The 20,827-nt window shown below is 41.3% G+C and overlaps 1 protein-coding gene across 4 annotated transcripts in view; it reads right to left on the reverse strand.

The window, feature by feature from the left end:
• The window catches only part of exoc6b (exocyst complex component 6B), a 78,695-nt gene that overhangs the window by 6,500 nt on the left and 51,368 nt on the right, over positions 1–20,827 (reverse strand). For all 4 annotated transcript variants that reach the window (XM_026298475.1, XM_026298474.1, XM_026298473.1 and 1 more), the window contains one exon: positions 18,765–18,838. In XM_026298475.1, the coding sequence (XP_026154260.1) occupies positions 18,765–18,838 (74 nt within the window). The remainder of the gene's footprint in view (positions 1–18,764; positions 18,839–20,827) is intronic.

Here is a 20,827-nt window from a genome sequence, read left to right on the forward strand (position 1 = left end):
CAATTCAGGTAAATAAACAAAAAAAATGCAACAGAAGAATAGGAGAGGGACAAGAGTATGGACAGTTAAAGAGAAGAAGGGGAAAAGGTGAAGAAGAGTGAAGGAGGGAGGGAGTGAAGTCAACATTTCAAACTGTTGCATAACCTGCTGCTGCCCTGCTGAACTCTACCTAAACACAGGCCCAGGCAGGCAAGCCCTTAAGCCTACAGACATACACACACATTGTCTCTCCATCTTTGTCTGTAAAACACACACACACGAGCAGGGAGCCCCAGTGAACTCTGGGTAACACCAAACACACACAGATTCAGAGAGAGAAACCATATGTGAGCGAGGGATGAGAGAAGAGGTGGAGGAGGGAGGGAAGGAGTACAGCGGGATGGAGAGCGAAACCACATGTGGGGGGAGAGGGGAAAAAAGATGAAAAAAGAAAAAGGAGCAAAAATGGAAAGAGATGCAGATGGAGAGAAATGTATAACAGTGTAGAGCGAGAGGGTAAAGGAAGGGCAGATAAAGATGGACAGATAAGAGCAGAGGAAGGGGGTGGCCCAATGTTAGGCGATGGAGGTGCGCCATGAGTCAAACAGGTAGCAGAAACAGGAGGACAGGAGATGTGGGTCACACACCTTAAAAGCTTGGAGCAGAACTAGGAGATGACGTGATTCGAGATGGCGAAAGAGACGGTTGATTTTAGCCTCAGACTCTGAATGAGCAGATTGCTGGGTCAGTAGCATGATGCCTGATTTGTCCTTTTGTCTTAGCTGAACTTTTGTTTTTCTTTGCATGTGATTAAATACTAAACAGAACAGTCTAAAGCAAACGCATGTAGATCAGCATAGATTGTGGATCAGGATCACCATAAAATGCCAACATACCGCTGACAGTGGATTTTATGAATGAAAGTTAAAAAAAACAGTTATCTATCAAGTTAGTTTGTTTATTCAGGCCTCAGTGTTTTTTGGTATCAGATTGAAAGCTAATTTTCTGGTATAGCTCACCCCTGTACCAGCACTTTCCCATCTCACAGACCAGGTACAACATGTTACACAATCCATTAAATCTGAGGAGGAGAGAGGTCAAGACCTGAATTCACCTCATCTGTGTCATAAAAACAGGAAGTGTCCCAAATATTTTTTGTATTCACCGAAGAGTTATTTAAACCGACGTTTCCTCTAAATCTTGCTTTGGAGAGACTTCCTGATCTTTTCCTCCCTCCTTCGTCTTACTCCCACCATCTCCCAGCACTGTTTTCTTCTCCTCTTTCACTTCCTCCCTCTAGTCCTTTCACTTCTGTGTTTATCTCTCTCTCTCTCTCCTTTGTCCCCAAGTTCACCCCTGCACGGCCGAGGTTTGACCTGCTAATCCTCCCACATGAAGTACACTCATGTCTGCCACACGAAAACAGGCTGCAAGTGCATGCATAAACAGGTAGACACACAAATAAAGCCAGTTACACAAAACACAAGCAGCATCTGGCTGTGAGGTTATCTGAACAAATACTGTACGTCAGCTAATTAAATACAGTTGCATGAGAACCTGTGAGTGTGTGTGTCAGTAAACACACACAGACATACTGTGTTTTTTCTGAACATCACTGTTTGTGTGCTGGCTGTTATTTGTGTACATGCACCTTGATGTGTGTGGTAGATTTAAGAGGAGGCAGTTCCAGATAAACACAGATAAAGTTCAGTCTCTGAGAAGATGAGTTTACGCTTCAATGCATGGAGAGAGAAAAAAAAGATGTAGATGAAAAGGAAAGACAAAGTGAGGGAGAAGGTCAAATAAGTGGAGATGGGAAGAAGAAGTGTAGGTAAGGAAGTGAAGGAGGAGGTGAAATAAGGAAAGAGAAGACAGCAAAGATTAAGAACAGGAGGAGTGGGAGAGAAAAGTGAAGGAAAGAGCACATGAGAGGAAGATAGAAGAATGAAATGGTAGAGAAATACTTGAAAAATGGTCAGATAAGAAAAAGAAATAGAAGAAAAGGTGAGGAATATGACAGAAATGGAGTAGTGGAACAAAAAAGATCAGAGAAATGTGAAAGGAAAAGGAGATGAGAAAGGGACAAAGAAAAACACCAAGGTCAGAGGACAAAAAAGACAAGTGAAAGATTTAAAAAAGGAAAGGAGAACAGAGTTGAGGAGAAATGAAATGGGAAAAATAGATCAGAGGTGAAGTGAAAGAGATAAATGAATGGAAGAGCAGAAGTAAGGAGGTGAAGAGAAGGAGGAAGAGGAATGAGATGAAAGGAGGTGAAAAGAGGTGATGAGAAACTGGCAGAAGAAAGGATATAAAATGAGAAAACGGGACAAGAAGAGATGGAAGAGGAGGAAAAAATGAGGGGAAAAAAGATGAGGAGAGGACAAGGAGGTTTGGGTGAACTTGAGGTCAGTAGGTAAGTTTGGAAAGAGAGGGAGGGAGGAAGTGAGGCTACAAACAGTAGGAGAAGTGCAACTAGGAGGGAGGACAGGAGGGAGGAGGACAGGCAGATAAGACTGATGAAAATGGAAGAGAAGGAGGGGAGAAAAAAAAATTTTTTAAAAAAAGGAGAGCGTTGGCTTTCCAAAAAACAAGCCACACACGAGCCAGCAGGTCCTCCTGGCAAACACACACACCTGACCCCAAATTCACCCTAAAACACACACACACAAAACGGCAGGTCTCTCTTCACCTCTCGCTGAACTCCTCTCTCCGTCTCGCTCCCCCTCTCTCACCTCGCCATGACCTCCCCCGCGCTATCGCTCCCGTCTCCACACACACGCAGATTATTGCTTCCTCTAATTCTTCTGGGGGGCGGTGGGGGGGACCAGCAGAAAAACAAAGCAACATTTTACCCTCACATTTCTTGTTTTCTCTCATTTCTCCTTCGCTAATGGGGTTCCTTAGCTCCCTCCAACCCTCTCTCCTCCTCCCTTCCTCGCTTATTTTCTTTCTATTTATCCATCTCTCCCTTCTTTGTCTTCAGTCCATCACTTTCTTTCCTCTCCTGCACTTGCCCTCCATTTGTGACTTCCTCTTTTCTTTCTATCCCATTTCCCTTGTCATGCTCTCCAAGTCAGCTTTACCCCCCCATCCCTTCTTCTCTGTGTGATAGGACCCCCATGTCCTCTTCATCTTCCTCCTCTCCTCAATATGTCAATCCATCCCTCCATCCTCACTCCCTTCACCTGTAGCTCACTATTCTCCAACTATTCCCCCTTTTACTCTCTTCTTCTTCCCTCTTTGCCTTCCTTTTTATCCTCTCAACTTTATTCCTGCGTCTATCTTTCCATCTTAAGCTCTATCTTCATTCCTCATTCAGCTCCCCCTCGTCTTTCTCCCCCTTTATCTTCTCATTTCTTCTCTCCTTGGCTTTTTTATCTTTCTAGTCATGTCAGCTTTACTACTGTCCATCTCTCTATTCCTCCTTTCCCTCTCTATCAGAACTCTCTTTCTTCCTCCTCCACTCATTCTCTCCAAGTCACTACTCCATTACTCCCTCATCTTTCCATCACTTATTTCTTCTCCTCTCCATCGATTCCCCCCACCCCCATGTTTAGCAGACTTGTTAATGGTTATTCCGGCTGTGGGCAGGATTTATTTGTTTGGGACCATCGGGGAATTGCTGTGTTCCCATTACTAATGGCCTAAACGTCAGGGTCACCCAGAATTCATCATGTTTACACTCTGTGTGCACACATACACACAGGCTGTGATTATGTAATGTTTTTTTGCGATGAAGAAACAAAATTTGTGACCAAACACCCTGAACCAAAGACCATTTAATCTGTGCAGAGATGGGAAATGGAAATGGCTTTTTGATTTAATAATTCTTTTCAAACATTTTTCCCCTCATACCTTCATTCTTTCTTATGCACTATTATCTACATGCTCCGACAAACATCCACTGCTCTCTCCCAGCTGTCCATCTCCTCTTTACATTTGACAGGGAAGAGGTCAAAGGTCACTAAAAGCAACAAAAGTGGATTTGACTTTTATCAAGTAAAGCAGCCATTTTGGCACCCTTCCATGTCTTGAGTCTGTTTCTTTCCAAATCTACCTTTTAACATCTGTCGACCAACCATCCATTTATCCACTGCACTTTCAACCAATCACTGCAGAGCTGCAAGTATTTTCTTTATCACTTGCTCTGCTGATTATTTGCTCGAGTCATTGTCTGGTCTTTAAATCATCAGAAAACAATATCCATCGCAATTTCTTCTAAAGTGACTTGAGATAAAGAGTAGCAGCATGTTCTCACATTTGAGAACGCAGAACCATAAAATATTTATTTCCACTTGAAATGTTGGTTAAAAAAAATGAACTGACTAAGAATAGTTCTAGCATTATTTTCTATTGATCAACCAATCAGTCTTTACTCCGTCTAGTCCTGGTGGCATCAGTGTTCATGACAACTGATGATCTATTCTAAACAAAAAGGCTACTGAAACACAGGATATCAAAATCCAAAAGTAGGTTTCGCACAGTAGCAGTTTTCTATAATGAAAATAAACGTCAGAACCGTATTTTAACAGAAAAATGCCGTTTTGTCTTAATCATTCTCTCATTCTTTCAGACCAAACATGTGACCTTCTCTACGTACCACAACTTAAAAGTTCAGAGGTCACCAAAAGAAAGTGCTTCTGACTGCTGCAGTGGAAAAATGGGTTTGCTTTGGCAGTTGTCCATCATCAGTCATCTCTCCCTTCTTCCTTGACTTCATCACTAAACCATTATTTTGAGTTCAAAGGTCACAACCGGCACACAAAGACCACTGACGCCTGTCAACTGAGTCTGTTTCTTGCTGCCTGTCTAGATTATGTTTAGGGCTGGAAAGGAAAATGTCCTCATTGTCTGTGGAAGTAAAATAAGATGGAGCATTTTGACGCCTGTCATTCACAGTGGTCATCCCTGTGCTTTCAACAAGAACTCCACTCACTAAAAGCAGAGAGAGTGGTTTTTATCTTTATCAGAAAAAAACAGACGTCTGTCACTTCTCCCTCCCTGCCTGCTGCAATCTGTATTGTTGTTTCTCTTTGCTTACATCTCTCTATCTTCCACTCTGAGCCAGGTCTCAGGATTAAAAGGTCACTGAAAAGAGGAGAGTGTTTTCAGTTTGACATCTGCCAATCACAGTTTTTTAGAACAAAGGTCACAGTAAAGAGTAAAATGGAAAAACAAGACATTTTCAATTCAAGTTAAGGTTTGTTTTTTCTTTTTTACTGCCCGACTAAATATTTAAGATCAACACCACTACAAGAAATGAGCAATAAATCGACGGCTTTTATTACAGCTTGGTTCAGCCGTTTTTAAAATTTAATTAGTGCAAATATTTTTGAACTCGTATTTTCTAGTCCGATTACTTTTATCCTGCCATTAATAAACATTAAAACATTAAATGTGCAACATAAAATATAAAAGTAAAGTAGCAAATCAGTGAATTCTTGGCATTTTTGATTGATAAGTCACAAACATCCTATCATGTCCAACCTGAACTGAGTGTGGTCCATTTGATCTACAAAAGAACCAAACTGACAACCTGCAGGAAAAAGGATTTTACACTTAACCCCAAAGTCAGCTCTTAACCTCTGAAAGCAAGAGGTCAAAGGTCATATTACTGGGCAATGCTGCCCAGCTACTGGTACTTTGAGTCTGACAGACACTCCTCCACTTTTACTTACACTCCAACAACAGGTTCCCCTCACACTTTCGTCTGTAGTTCATGTTTATGTTTTCAGCCTTTTTACTCTATTCTACCAACATTTGTTTTTAACTTCACCCTCCTATTGCTTATAACTACAACACAAAATCATGTACCCTGCAGCTTGAACACTATCACTTCATCTTGAGCTATGAATGAAATGAAGTAAACTTGGATGTTTATCGCTTCGCAACAGGGAACTAATTTTTGTTTCTTACTGCAGGGGCAAAAATTAAATGAAAACCAAAAGCTTGTCTCTTTGAACATCTGCCTGCAGTCTCATTTCTATGACAGCAGTGCACGGCTGCCAGAAACCACAATACAGCACGGCGTCCACTGTGATATTCTTTCAGTGTACATACTGTACTTCGATAATCCACAATGGGCTGACTGCTCGTCATGTGCGGGATAATAAAATGCAGCCTAGCCATGATGAAATCATTTTACTTTATCGCTCCCTGTGGAGAAGTTTGTGTTGTTCCCCTGGGCAGAGGGGTCGGAGGTCGGCTACAGAACAGCACCAATGGAGCCAGCCCCAGGGCAGCTGAGCCGGGTGGATGTATGCCATACAGAAGTTCTCCTCTAGGTTAGATTAATTTATGTACGTTTAGACTTATATTCTAGCCAGAATCTACATTTGCAATAACAAAATAATGTTTTGCAACAAACCAAAACTTTTGGCTAAGATTTGGTTGGAGACTAGCAGATTCAGTTTTTACTTATGCCCCTTTTATTACACTGCAGTGATCAAGCGGTCTGCTAAACACATTTCACCTACGTCTACACAGATGAAAACACAGTCTATTATATTTCCTCCTTTGTACTGTTCAGTGAAAACCATCAACCGGACAGTCAGGTAGCTCACCCCCACTCATCCACTCCTTCAAACCATTCTCTCACTGCCATCACGGCCTTTAAAAAAAAGCAGCTTTCAGGTAAGCATTTGCTGAGTAAACAAACTGGGATAGCAGCTCCAAAAGTAAAAAAAAAAAAAAGACACAAAAGGCATAAATCCACTGCTGTGTGGTTTTGTGTGCAAAAGCAATAACAATATCTGTAAAACTGTGTGTGGCAGGTGCATTACAGGGAAGCTTAGTTTAAATAAAAATGTATTTATTTACAATTATTCTAACTCAAATGACTTTAGCTCACCACTGCTGAACATTATTTTACTCTTTGGCTATATTATTAAAATAGTGACACACTTGGTAGAAGTAGGTATTGGACCTGATGGTTCTATTTGATTACTTACGGTGTTTATTATATCGTTTAATTTATACAGTCAAGTATGAAAATAGGATGGATAATTTCTATTTTCTAATTAAGACCGTGAGATAGAGTCAAGGTTTTCTTTAAATTAGGGTTTCCAAGGTCCAACATACAACAAAGCAACAGTGTGCTGAAAATCTGATGTCTATGTCGTTAGATATTAAGCTTTTTACACCTGATCCTAAAGACCCCCACACACTGAGGCATAGAGATTGTAAGCTGAGTAAGAAAAACTAGCAGTGGTCTCATATTGGTATGCAGTATCATGCATTTCTAGTTTCACACAGTGTAGCAACACTATTAAGTGCCCAGAGGCTGAATGCTATTTGGCAAGAGTGAATGAGAACATGGCTGTGAAATGACTTTTTATTTACATCTTTGTGTCACAGGCATGCTTCTTTGAACTCTAAGCTACATTACAATAACTTATGTTCTCTATCTCCTGCTTTGTCTCTTACTTTTTTCCTTTCTATTGTCCCCATTCTTTCTCCTTGTCCCCATCTTTCTCTCACTTAGTCCGTCCCTTACCCCCCCTCCATCCTCCCTCTCTCTTGTCAGCAGTGACAGAGAAGTTGTACGACCTCCTAAAAAGTGAGAGGGCTGAAATGGAATGAGTGTGGAAAAAAGAGAAACAAAAACAAGAGAAGAGTGCTGGTGGTTCAACCAGGGGTCTCCGCTGTCAATTAGACACTACACAGACGGAGAGCGGGTGAGCGAGAGACATAGGCAGAATGGAGGAGAGAGAGAGAATGAGGAGGTAAATGAGAGGGAAGAGAGAAATCTTAAAAAGAATGATTGGGGAAATATTACAGGACTGCAGGAGAAAGGGAAAGGAGGGAGTGAAGGAGGTCAGGCAGAGGGTAACTAGATGTTACAGAGGAGAAGAACGAGCGAGTGAGAAACAGGGAGACGATAAACAAGTGCAGGCTGAAGTCAGAGGGGCCTGCTGGGAGCTGCTCTGTGCACTGATAAAGCAAATAAAGACAAATACTCCAAAACAAACAGGGCCAGAAAAACAGCAGCTTTTAGCTGCGCTCTGAGCTCAATTTAGATTTGAGCACTTTTTAAAAAGGTCAATTTGGCCTTAGCCAATTTTTTAAGGTCAGTTTGGGTCCAGACACTTCTTAGAGGTTAATTCTGGGCCGGGAGTTCATTTTGGGTTTGTGCACTTTTCAGATTTAACTTTGGTAAAACTCTAACTATTGTTTGATTTAGTTTAAATCCTAAATACCTTATATTAATCCAATTGCTTAATTTAAACAAGTTCAACTTTTCAAATGAGAAACATTTGCATGGAAGCTGTATTGAATGTTTTGAGATTAGTAATATAAAATGATAATGCATCAAGTATTAGGATGCTACATTGTGCCTATTTCTTTGCTTTCTTAAATACTAGATACATGTCCTTGCTTCTAAAACTATGCAAGTTAAAAATCAGAAGTGATTATCACTGCTAATAAACATGTAGCATATAACAGAGACTTGTGAGAGGACAGTGTTTATCTTTAAAGGTTCACAAGCTCAAAGTTGTTGGCACCCATTAGTCTAAACTCTCTGAAATTCAGATGCATTTAATACAATTTCAAATGCATCTATGGCTTCAAACTCCATGTCAAGAGTCTAACTTGCAGAAAAAGAAAAATGAGACTCAAGTGTTTCACAACAATTACACTGGGACATGAAATGAAACACATCTCTCTCACTCACTCAGTCTCCTCAACAGCCCCAAAACAGGAAACAGCTGAAAGGTGAGAGCTGTTTAAGGGTCTCAACTTTTTGGTTTGACCATGGAATGACCGAAGTCTCTCACACTCACACACACACACACACACACACACACACACAGGAAGGGGTGTAGATGCAGGTCGTATCGGGGAGACTGACGGAGAGGTCAAGACTGATAACACAGAACAATGACCTGACCCGGTCACCACATGGTCACTGTGTGTGTGTGTAAGATATATATTCGAATCACGGTCATTATTTTGGGTGACTTAAGATGTGATGCATGTCAGAGAGAGGAAGATGTGTGGGTGTATTACTGTGATTTTTTGATTTAAAGTCATTTATATAAATGTGTGAGATCAGTTAATGTGCACCTAAGGGTGAGTTTGACCACCCCCACCCAAAAACACAGCACCCCCAATTTTTGACCGTTATTTGACCATAGGTCGGAAGTAGCGACCTGCCGTTCCCCACCCTGTCCAATCAGGTCAGGGAATAGTTTTGTTGCCGTGACCACAACCTGACCTGTTGTCACGCCGATAAAGCCGGCCACAGACAGGACAGGAAGTTGAGACAGGGGCCGAGAAACACACATACAAACACAAAGCGATCTCTCCCACACAAATAAGAGCTTGAACTCGTAAATCCGCAGACACACATTTTTTTGCTGCGTTATCAAGAGCACAGCGGGATCTGGACCACTTTATTACACTCACAACCTGCTGTGCATGTGTCTGTAGTCAGCTGTAACATATACATAGGGAGATAAAATGCCTGTGTGTGACGCAGGTGTATAGCTGTGTATGCCGTTATTGTGGACCAGCATGTGTGAGGGGGTCTGATGACTAGTTCTCACCCCTCCCTGGCACCGATACTTATCCCTCTGACCCCACACTGCACCCATTTTCAGTTGTGTTTTGTGCTCACTGGGTTTGACAGACACCAGCTTCCATGATGCCTCGTCATCGCACTTTACTGAGAAAAAAAGGTACTGAGGTAGAAATTGAGGAAGAAAAGAGTCAGACAAAGGAAAGGGAGGCAAAGGAGCGAGTGGAAAGAGAAGAGCTACCTATAGAGAATAAAAATTCATTAAAAAATGCTAAAAAGATTTCTGCAAAACACATTTTGCAGAGGCACCATTCATTATTTCAACTTACATCTCCAACTGATTAGTTTTTCCTCCACATCTCTTCAGTCTTTTATCATCAGCAGTTAATAACTTTTGTGTGGATGGTTAAACAGATTAAACGCATCTCTTACTTTGAAAAACAATCTGAATACTGCTTAGTATGCAATTCAAGAAATTACAAGCACTCTGTGTTATTAAGGAGGAAAAGTAGATGATTCTACAACTTTCTGCACATCATTCTTTTCACCTTTAACTTTTAGGGCTGTTAAAACACACACACACACACATCTTTGAACAGATTCAAAATTATGCAATCCATGTAGCCTATTCATTTAACCATATTGTCTGCATTTGCAATGCATGACAATTTACAGAAAAAGTGCTGCCATTCAGAAGAATTAGATGCTTTTATCATTTCTCCACATCTAGAAACCTTTGCCTGACTTCCTGTGCAGCCTTACCATACCACAGATCAGAACACACAAACTTAATCTAAATGCTTTGTTACATCTTCTAGGATTAAACTACAGTGGTGACAGATTCAAGTTACTATTTTACTATTAAAAAAGTCATCAAATAGAGTTTTAACTGTATCAGATCAACTGTGGAAAGCAGACAGGAAACACGAGTAGAGAAACAGAGGGACGGTGGAGTAAGAGTCCTGGGCCAGATTGGAAACCAGGATGTAATGGTTGCGTGGTTACACGGTACGTCTCAGACTGCTAGGCCACCATGACGCCCAGTGGACTAGCATTTGTGTTTGTGCAGGACTGACAAAAGCAAAGTTTTGACGCAGTTCATTAAGTGTGTCGACTAAAAGCAAATGTGTTGCTACATTTTGTGCAAACTGTTTGCACCCATGTTGCTGTGTGTGTCTGACCCTTGTTTGTGTGTGTGCGTCTCTCTCCCGTTCTTCCAATAGATCGGCGGGCGAGCATTTAGATGTCCTTCTGCTGCTCATCCTCCCTTCGCCCTCTTTCTTCTCCGCTCATCCCGCTCTTTCACCCCTCTCCACTCGTCTATTCATCCCCCCTTCTGTGACCGGTCAAACGGATGAAGGGAAGTGTCAGCCTCCCAAGGAGAGAGAGGGGGAGAGAGGTAAAGAGACAGAGTGAAACGGGGGGCAAAAGAGACCACCCTGTATATCCGTTTCACCCGCCGTATCACTTTCACCTGACTGCACACTTTCACTCGCTATCCCTCTTTTTGCTCTGCTCCGTCAACATTTTCATGCATTCATGTCTTGTTTTCTCTCTCAGCGAGTTCACAATCTGGCCAGAACGCGCTCTCTTTTTCGTTTCTATCTTCTCCTGTCATCTTCCTTTGGATTCATTCATCTACTCCTTCTCCAATGTTTCATATAAACTTTCTCCCTTCTGTTTCTATTATACCTTTCTGTTTAGATTTCATATTTTCTTCCCTTGCATTTATCTTCTGACCATATGTGTCCTATGTGTTCTTCTCCTCTTTCCCCATATGTCTGAGTCTGGGCAAGGGTTGGGAGGTCAAAGGTCAACCTGTTGCTGACGTGGTCGACCATGTGTGCTGGCTGCTGTTCACCCTGACACAGATACATACAGTTCATCTCTGCTTTGTGAGCAGTCCCTTTCCTGAACCTGACCTGTCACACAGACAGGCTTACAAACACACCCACACACTGCAGCTGTCCTGATGTGACCACAGTCCTTAGGAATGTGACAGCAGCAGATTTCTCTGTCCATCCATCAACTTCGTCTATCTCTTCCTGTTCTCATTCTCACCTCTGTCTACCCTTCTCCTGACCTCCCCACTCTTTAAATTTTCCCTTCCCATGTCACTTCTTTCCTAGCCCTATTTAAGATCTGACTACCTAAAGACTCAACCTAAAACTTAAAACCAAAAGCCATTTAGTTTCAGGTTTTGACCTGGCAGCGTCCTGCAACAATAAAAACTGAATAAGGCGATGACAGAATGAGTAATATGATGACAGATGCTTAGCTACACACCTTAAATATTCCATTTTTGGCCTCTGCTTTGAAAGTTCTCAGCTACTTAAAATCATAAGAAAGAAAAAAGTTTATGTGTTATGGGATCTTAACATACAGAAAGGAAACAAAGGGAAATGTCCAATCTCTGCTCCTGGCCAAATTCAATCTAGCATATAACTACTCTAAAACCAGAACTTTATTTTTTTTCCCCACACTTAAAAGTTTTTGTATGGATCAAACAAACAGAAAGCTACACGATCAATTGAAAGCTCCAGAAGTGGATTTAGCACTGAACAGCTTGTTAGACAAAGTTTACTGACTGCTGGCTGTATCTTTATATTTGTTGTACAGTGGTATCAAAATCCTTGTGTAGCCATAATGGAAAAATATACAACTTTTTTTTATCTGAATTATTCAAACACTACTTTATATTATGATATTGGGTTTGATTTGACAGTCTAGCAAAATGAGCACCAACCCTACAAACTTTTCTAACAATTTGATTAAAATGTCAGTAAATCCTATTTTGCCCATGATGATCACGGACAAAACAGGCTGAAGGCTCACAGGTGAAGCAGCTGAATCCGTTCTAACTGTGACACAAAAATGCCTGTTCACAAAGCTAATTGGGAAGACAGATTTTCAGGGAAGTTCATACAGTTCATTCCTCAAAGTGAAATTTGAGGTCAAACTTCCAGGACAACACATTGTATAACTTTACCAAACATATCACGTTATTATCTGTATTTCCTATTTCCCCTCCCTTTTCTCTCCACAGGTTTAAGGTTATTTGTCTTAATTTCTATTTCTATCTGTTTTTCTGTTTCCATTTATTCACAAACCTTCACCTCCCTTCCTATACTCATCCCTCCACATATGGGTGCAGATTTCAGGTCACTTTGGCTGAATAAACTCTGTGTCAAACTCCAGGAAATAAACATGTTGACATCTTACAGGTTTAACAGTAGCTTAAACTAAACTATTTGTCCTTGTTTTTGAATACTGACACTAAGGTACTTGCATAATATATGGGTCTGAACACAAAGGTTTTTAAGACAATATGATTTTGAGAGATTATTTCCTGAAAGAGTATCAGATATTTCAGTGGGAGTCCAAAAACCCAAAGGAAACAAGGAGCGTTAAGTAGCATGTGCACTCAAGGTAGAAACAATGGAGTAACAAATAAAGTCTGACAGAATCAAGTGAAGGCTTCCTGCTGCAGTGATGGATGCCCTCGCTTTTCTTACTGTCCAGGAATAAAACATAGCAAACTGTTCCTTCTGAAGGAGGAAACAAGCCCTTGTACAGTACGTGCAACTTCACACATGAATCATCCATATTTACAAATCTGCTGCTTTTATCAAACCAAATGTAGTTTACTGTCCAGCTAAGAGGACAATAAACAACAAAATCACACTTTGTATGGAGTTAAGCTTCTGCACTGAACCAGGCTGCTTTGCTTCTTTCAGACTTGCTTTCAGTTTGACCCATGAGTACTCAGCTGGTCACACTGAGATCATCACTTCTTCTGTATAGTGTATATAGTGTTTTATAAGAGTTACACCACACCTTCAAATTCCTGAACTGTAATTCTTACACATTGTGCATATTAAGCAGTGCACAGTTTCAAACAGTGTTGTACAAGAGGAGCACACTTAAGTTTCCTGTTATTTTGTCACTATAACGCAGCATTAACAAATGTTATCAGTAGGTTTATATTGTCTGAAAGGGAAGGATTCTAAATCAAATGCATATTTATGCAGCACTTGAAATATGAACATGTAGCGCCCCCCTACACCATGTGACATTCAGACGTACTTAGTTACTAAAACTGCAAAAAAAAAAAAAAAATTACAATATAATTTACAAAAAATCATTAAGAAGGTCATTTTATACATATTGATTCATTTAACTTCCTTTTTCTCCTAAAATATGTCTCCATACCTTCTCTTTCCACCTTTCCTTCTCTTTTTCCAACCATTTCTCATGTCCCTCCATCTCATTGCCTCATTACTCTGGGTTACATGGAGGTGAGATGGAGGTTTCCTCTCCCACTGGGCCTCATCTTATCCCTTAGTCTGTCTATTACCTCAACATACATGGCACAGGGGGAGAATCTACTATCCTGTCACTGGATAATCGCTACTGGCCTCACCAGTCAATATTCTCACACACACACACACACACACACACACACACACACACACACACACACACACACACACACACACACACACACACACACACACACACACACAGAGTCAGGATAAGGGCAACAGTTGTCATGCTGTGACGTGTTGCTTTTGGAGAGCAAGAGGGAAGCCTCGTGAGGTAATGGTTAAGACGCACACAAATGTCAGACAGAGAGCAGAGAGAGAGCATTGAAATAAAAAGGGTGTGTGCTAAAAAGAAAAGTGAGTGGTTTGGGGACCTATAAAACACAGGCAGTGTCAGAGGTTCAGAAGTGAGTGAATGGGAAATGGAAAATCAGACAAAAGCAAATGAGATAGAAACGAAGATACAGGGGAAAATCATCACAAAACAAGGAATTAATAGGAAGAATCAGGAAAAAGTTACTAGAAGAGAGATGGGGTGGAGAGGACATAGAGGTAACAGATAAAGGCAGGAAGAGGAGGGGGAATTATTGAGAGAAAAATGTTAAGAGGAGAGCAAAGAAAGACAAAATGGGGAGAACAGTCAAAAACAGTGAAAGTGATTGAGAAGTCAAAAAGTTAAATTCTACAGTTGAGTTCAATAAAGCAGAGAGTTTAAAGAATAAGATGCAAGAAAGTAGGTGTATGGGAAAAGAGACTTATTTTTAAAAAAAAGCTAAAGAGAGAGATGAATAAATGGAATTTGACATTCTGTGGTCAACCAAAAGAACGAACTAGGGACCAATCAATGACAGAAAAGAAACACACACTCGATTATACCGAAGGTGGAAAAATGAATGCCTGGCGTATGAACGAGTGAAGAAGGGGATGAGTGGAACTCTACTGTTGCAAGCGTTTTTCTGGGGGGCCGCCACACCGCAGCACACAGACACGCGAGGGCCAGCCAAAGGTTTAAAGTAACCACAGACTTCTGAATGTTCTAAATATAGATGGATTGATAGGATCTGTGGAAAAGAGCAGCCTGAGGAGTGCATACACAGACACACTAACACAATCAGCCTCCCATGCTCAAATTATTTAGCAATTGTAGAGAACAGGAGAAAGTTGTTGACAGCTCGGATCAGTTTGTTACAGTGAATCAGCCATTTTCTAGACATAGTTTACCATAAATATGTTTTGCTGCTTTTAGAAAAAAAGACCAATTCTCAGCCTAATAGACACATTCAAGCCTAACTGTCAGGTGTTAAACCTACTTGTTATCAATATTCATGCTGTCGGTCAGGGGTCTCCAACCCTGGTCCTCCAGTGCTACTATCCTGCAGGTTTTCCATCTATCCCTACCCTTCCAGTTTCTGATTGGCTAAACACACCTGATCCAGGTAATCAGCAGTAGGTAGGGCAGGGATATCTGGAAAAGAGGCAGGACAGTACCACTTGAGGACCAGGGTTGGAGACCCCTGCTTCTAGGTACTGCAGGTCACCTCACACACAGTTAAATATGTTCTGCTGATATATTTGGTAGAGCTTCAGTCTAGTGGTGAAACAGTTCAAAAAATAGAAGGTCAATAAATAAATTTTAAGTTGGATATCAAGCAAAAATTCCAACCATTTGCTGGTTGAAGCTGTCTGAGAATTTGCTTTCTTCTGTTTTATGTCACTGTAAATTGAAAATATCTGTGGTTTAGGTACTGCTGGACAAAAAAAAACTATTCAAAGACTTAAACTAACCAAACAATCACTATACTATGCAGTTTCATACATAGGGTATGTCTTATTGAATTAATACTTTATTAGGCATTAAACTGAGACACACCTAGTGTTTTCCTCATGCCTTAGGAACTTGAGAACTTTTCCATCTGTAGAAGCAAAGAAGGGACATGTCTTTTGGAAAAAAGAAAAAAACAAACACTCAAGGAGACAAAGACATTTACTTTACTCTCCTACAGTAAGTAACATCACAATCAGCACAAAAAAAGGTCAGCCTCCATTATGCTTATATTGATTCCATATTCTCAATATTCCTCATTTTTCCAACTGCTCAGAGACTAACAATGTTTTCATCTTTTTCTGTTTCTGGGTGCATATGTGTGAATGTGTGTGTCCTGGGGGAACTCCTGTCTCAGCCCTGTCCCAGGACCCCGGAACCTTCCAAAACACCGGGACCCGACCACTCAACAAACGGCCCCGTCAGCGTGATTTATCGACCATTCACCACCAGGTCACACACACACGTTTACACAAAGACTCACACACTCCAAAGCATCAACGTTCACATATGAGCACATATGAAAGCATGCATGTCGAGACACAAACATATACTCGAAACAAAGTGGATCACGCACAAAAAGATGTGTTTGGACAGATGTGTACATACAGAAATAACGTATGAAAGCGAGCATGGGGGTCGGAGGAATGCAATTCTTTTGATATGATAAGAATGGTTCCAAAAACAATGAATAAGAGGCAGAAAGAGAAAGAAATAAAAGGGCAAAAGAATTGAATGACTCCAAAAGGAGCGATGGAGTCGATTCTGATCGGCAAAAGAAAGAGGAGGGGGGTGGGGGCAGAGATGGAGGGAGCGGGAAGAGGAGGACAGGCAAGGAAAGAGAGGATGAAGATGGAGGAAGAAGAGTATGAAGCAAGCAGTGGCAGCAAATGAGGGAAAAGGGAAGGAGCAGAGGAAGAAGAGGGGGTTGAAGTAAACACTGATGCTGCATGAATGCAATTTTTTTCTTTTCTCCTTCTCCCCATCTTCCCCCCGTCCCTCTCCTCCTCCGAGTGAGAGAACAAGAGGCACTGCATCATCCCGACAGCCGGAGAAAGAGAAGAGAGGAGAAAGAAAGAGGGATTGTGACGGAGGGATAAAGGGCTATCCGTCTCTGTCTGTCACCTCATTCATCGTCCCCTGCTCCGTCCTGCCGGCCCATCCGTCATCTGCTGTCACACACACACAGAAAAATACAGACACATGCTTTCCAACCACTTTCTCACACACAACAACAACGACGACAAACACACACACACACACACGCATCAAAGACCGGCAGGCAGACACACAAACTTTGACTTGCTCTCCGCCCTGTTTCACACATTCACTGCGATGACACACAAATGGACACACACGCTCAGCTTCACACTCTCAGACACAAGCGCGCACAAACTTTATACCCACTTTCACAGCAATGACGACCAACACACAGCAGCCAGAAAGCCACACAAACTTTTCCTCAGGCTCTCCGCCCCGTTTCACACATTCAACGATGACGGACACACACACATACTTCGCTTAGTTTCACACATTCATAACGATGACAGACACACAAACACACACCAGAGTCTCTCCCAAAAGAATACACTCAAAAACGAAGATGGCAAACAAGTTCGCTCACACGCACTTTCATGCACGTACGCACTTGCGTGCCAGACGCTTTTTCGCAAAGTCGAAATACGAAAACACACTAAAGTACACATAGACAAAACACACTCGTGCACACACACTCCGCCCAACATCCTGGATTCTCAGCAGAGGCGTCCAGTTCTGTCGCTGCTCTGACTGGTTCTGCTCTGTTTTTCCCAGGACCCAAAACAAGATGCCCCAGCACGCTGCCGGGCCACTTCCTGCACTCGGCTGTTTCTCAAAATCAGGTCTGAGAACCCAGGTCGGCCCACTGGAAAACTGGTAAAGTATCCCTAAACTGGTGTCAAGATTTACAGCAAGCAGAGGATAATCTGTTGAGTGTTTGACAAGACATTTCAGGTCCTGAAGCCAAAAATTCTCATTGCTAATCAATAAAAATCATCAACAAGGCAATACTGCTGTTCCAGTATATATCTGCTAGAGTATGACCTCTCTGCTTTATCACTGTCTACTGTTTGAGTCAATCACAAGTCACCACATCACAAGGAAAAGGGAGTGCTGGTGGTGGAGACAGTGTTGGACTTTGTGAGTGAGGTGGAGGAAGAAAGGCCTATCAGTGATTTTGCAGGTCATCAATTGTGTAATGACAAATTCCATTCCCCAACATGCACCAGTTTGCAAACGGACACATGTCAAGTAGGAGTTGAAGATATATGTAACTTCAGTTTGACAATTCAGTTTTGTCCACAGTTCCAACTACAGTCCTGAATCATTTCTAAATCAAACCAATGTACCAAGGCCTTTGTTCGAATCCACCCATGACTTAGACAATATGAAAATAAACACCATGCAAAACTCTCTTTACAATATTGTTGTACATATATGGAAAATCTTATCTATCACATTGGACCACACAACTGCTGTAAATCAATGTAGTGAGGTATTACTACTAAAAAGCCTGGTGAAATAAAGAAAGAAAGACAGTCTGATACATTGTCTAAAAATCACTTTAGTTGACTGGTTTGTTTGCATCAAACCTACACACATTATTTTTAGTAATCTCCTAAAACCTACCTAAATACCGTACATATTGTATCAATTTGTCTATCTATTTCCGTGTGTATATTTGAGGTGTCCTACTTTAACTCTATCTTTTTTATGTATGTATATCTTTGAATTGTTTAAAAAAAACGACAATCATTTTGTTGGATGAAATAAAGACAGTTAAGGAAGAAATATGGTCATAATGGATTACATCAAACAGAGATTCAATAATTACAAAGGACAAAGATGCAAGAGAGGAAGCAGTGATAAGAACAATACTGCCTAGTAAAGCAAAAAAAAGACAAAAATAAATAAATCTGAAAATCAAATTAAGGAGATGATGAGAAGAAAGAATTGGAGGAGGAGGAAAGGGTGTAAGGGAGGATGGGGGAGGAGGAAGAAAAAGATAGTGGACCAAGAAAAAAAAAAAACAGAAAGAGAAAACGAAGGAGAGAGGACCATGAGGGAGACAAAGACCTACTTGTCTCAAGTCACTGAAGGCCAGAAGCAACGTGTCACCCTGGAAGCCTGCGACCGGGCCGGCTCTGGCAAAACCTGTGGGAAAATACAAACCCGCCCCCCCAGTCCACCCCCGGAGAGAGGGAAGAGAGGAGGAGGAGGAAAAAAGTGGGTGAAAAACGGAATAATAAAAGACCTGGTCAGATTCGCTATGCATCGGGATAGATTGGCAGACAAATGACAGCCTGGGGAGGAGGAGGGAGGAAGGGGAGAAAGGGAAGGCGGGGTGTTAGAGTCATGTCGCTGGGCCTTGTTGAAAAAGAGAAAGAGTGCGTGTGAGTGTTTGTGAGAGCCGGTGTGCGTGAATAAGGCAGAGTGTGTGTTTGTGGGTGTGAAAGAGCAAAGGTTTTGTGGTGTTTATATGTGGGCTGTGTTGAATGTGTGTGTGTGTGTGTGGGCGCTGTGGATTTTCAACCATTTGTCTAGCAGAACGTAAATGTGAGCCTGGTGTGTGTGAGAGGTGGTGGGCTTGTGAAGTGCGTGTGTGTTTGTTGTTTGTACAGGGCTTCGCCGGCATGTTGGAGAACAGTCGAGAACTGTTGGATTTTGAACCCAGGGTGACGCCTGTGTGTGTGCGCGCCGGGGTCGTACGGAGTGTGAGCTGGGGTCTTGGCGTCAGTTGGCCCCCGTAAACAAGCCGACTGGTATTCTGAGCGAGGGAACGAGAGAAAAGAGGAGTGCCGTGTAGCTAATCTCTTTCACCTCAGGACACACACAGAAACACAAGGCCATACACACCACAGCACTGATTACACGCCTGCCATCTTCAGTGACCGCCACGACACACACACAGGTTGTGCTCACAAACTGCCTTCACTAACCAAACCTTCACTCTTCACCTTCTTTTCCATTATTTTCGTTTTAAACATTTTTCTTAGTCTTCTTTAAACGTCTTATTAACAGAACTGGTTGTTTCTCGTTGCCTATGGAAAAGATCAATTTGAGCAATTTCTGGCCCGGAGTCTGTAATGAGAGTTTTTTTTTTAGTGAACCTGATCTGTCACTGGTTCAGTTTGAGCTTCAGGACACAAAACTACTTAGTTAAGTTCTAAGGTTGTGGTGATGAAACCTCAGCCGACTGCTGGTCGGAAACAGGATGCTGACAGACGTCTGTCCATCCACTCCAATCTCTTCCCTAAAGGTTTTGCAGTTTTAATAACAACATCAAGGTACTTGACCTTTGCCTGTCAGAAGTGTCTGAACAAAGACGTAATGTTTTAGTTTAGTGTTTTAGTTTATTTGAGCTATTTTTTACAACGTTTTGTTGCCTGTTACCATCATCTTCTTTTGTTCTTTCCCATTCTCTTTTTTCATTACTTTTTCATACTATATGTTCATTTATTTAACCTCATTCTTTATTTCTAATATTCCTATTGTTTTATCTTGGCTTCTTCTTTTCCCAAAGTTTTTTTTTTTTTTTTAATCTTCTTTATCACTTCATGTAGGTATCATCTTTGATACTAATTCAATCAAATGAGTAACAAAGATTCCTTAACATCTTTACCCCTTTATTCTTTGCTCATTATTTTTTCTCTATCCTCTCCCCCTTTCACACCTCTGCCTACATCTGTAAACTCCTGAGTTCTGGTTTTCCTCTCTGTCTTATTCCTCAGTGTTCGTATTCATTTTAAACTGTTTTTTTTTTTTTTTTTTTTTTAAATCTGTCAATCTTAAAATTCCTCTTTATTGAATGTCTAATCCCTCCTTTTTGTGTTCTTCCTCACTTCCTCCTCCTTTCAAACTCAACATTAACTTGTATTTAAGCCCTTCTCTCATCCGTGCATTTTGCTCCCTTCTCTGCCCCTTCTTTCTGTCTTCTGTACTCTTCTTATGCTTTTCATTTTTTTAATTTCACACCTCATTTGTTTGATCCTATTTTCCCTGCCATTCTGTTCCTTACCCCCTTTCATTGCAATTGGCTCTATCCTTTTCTTTCACCCATTTTCAACCTCTAATCCCTTTTAAATTTGCTTTCTTTCTTCAACATTCTGCAGCAGTTTGGATTTTGCTTTTTAATATTTATAT

The sequence above is a fragment of the Mastacembelus armatus genome, chromosome 18 (assembly GCF_900324485.2).
Source record: "Mastacembelus armatus chromosome 18, fMasArm1.2, whole genome shotgun sequence".
Taxonomy (NCBI): domain Eukaryota; kingdom Metazoa; phylum Chordata; class Actinopteri; order Synbranchiformes; family Mastacembelidae; genus Mastacembelus; species Mastacembelus armatus.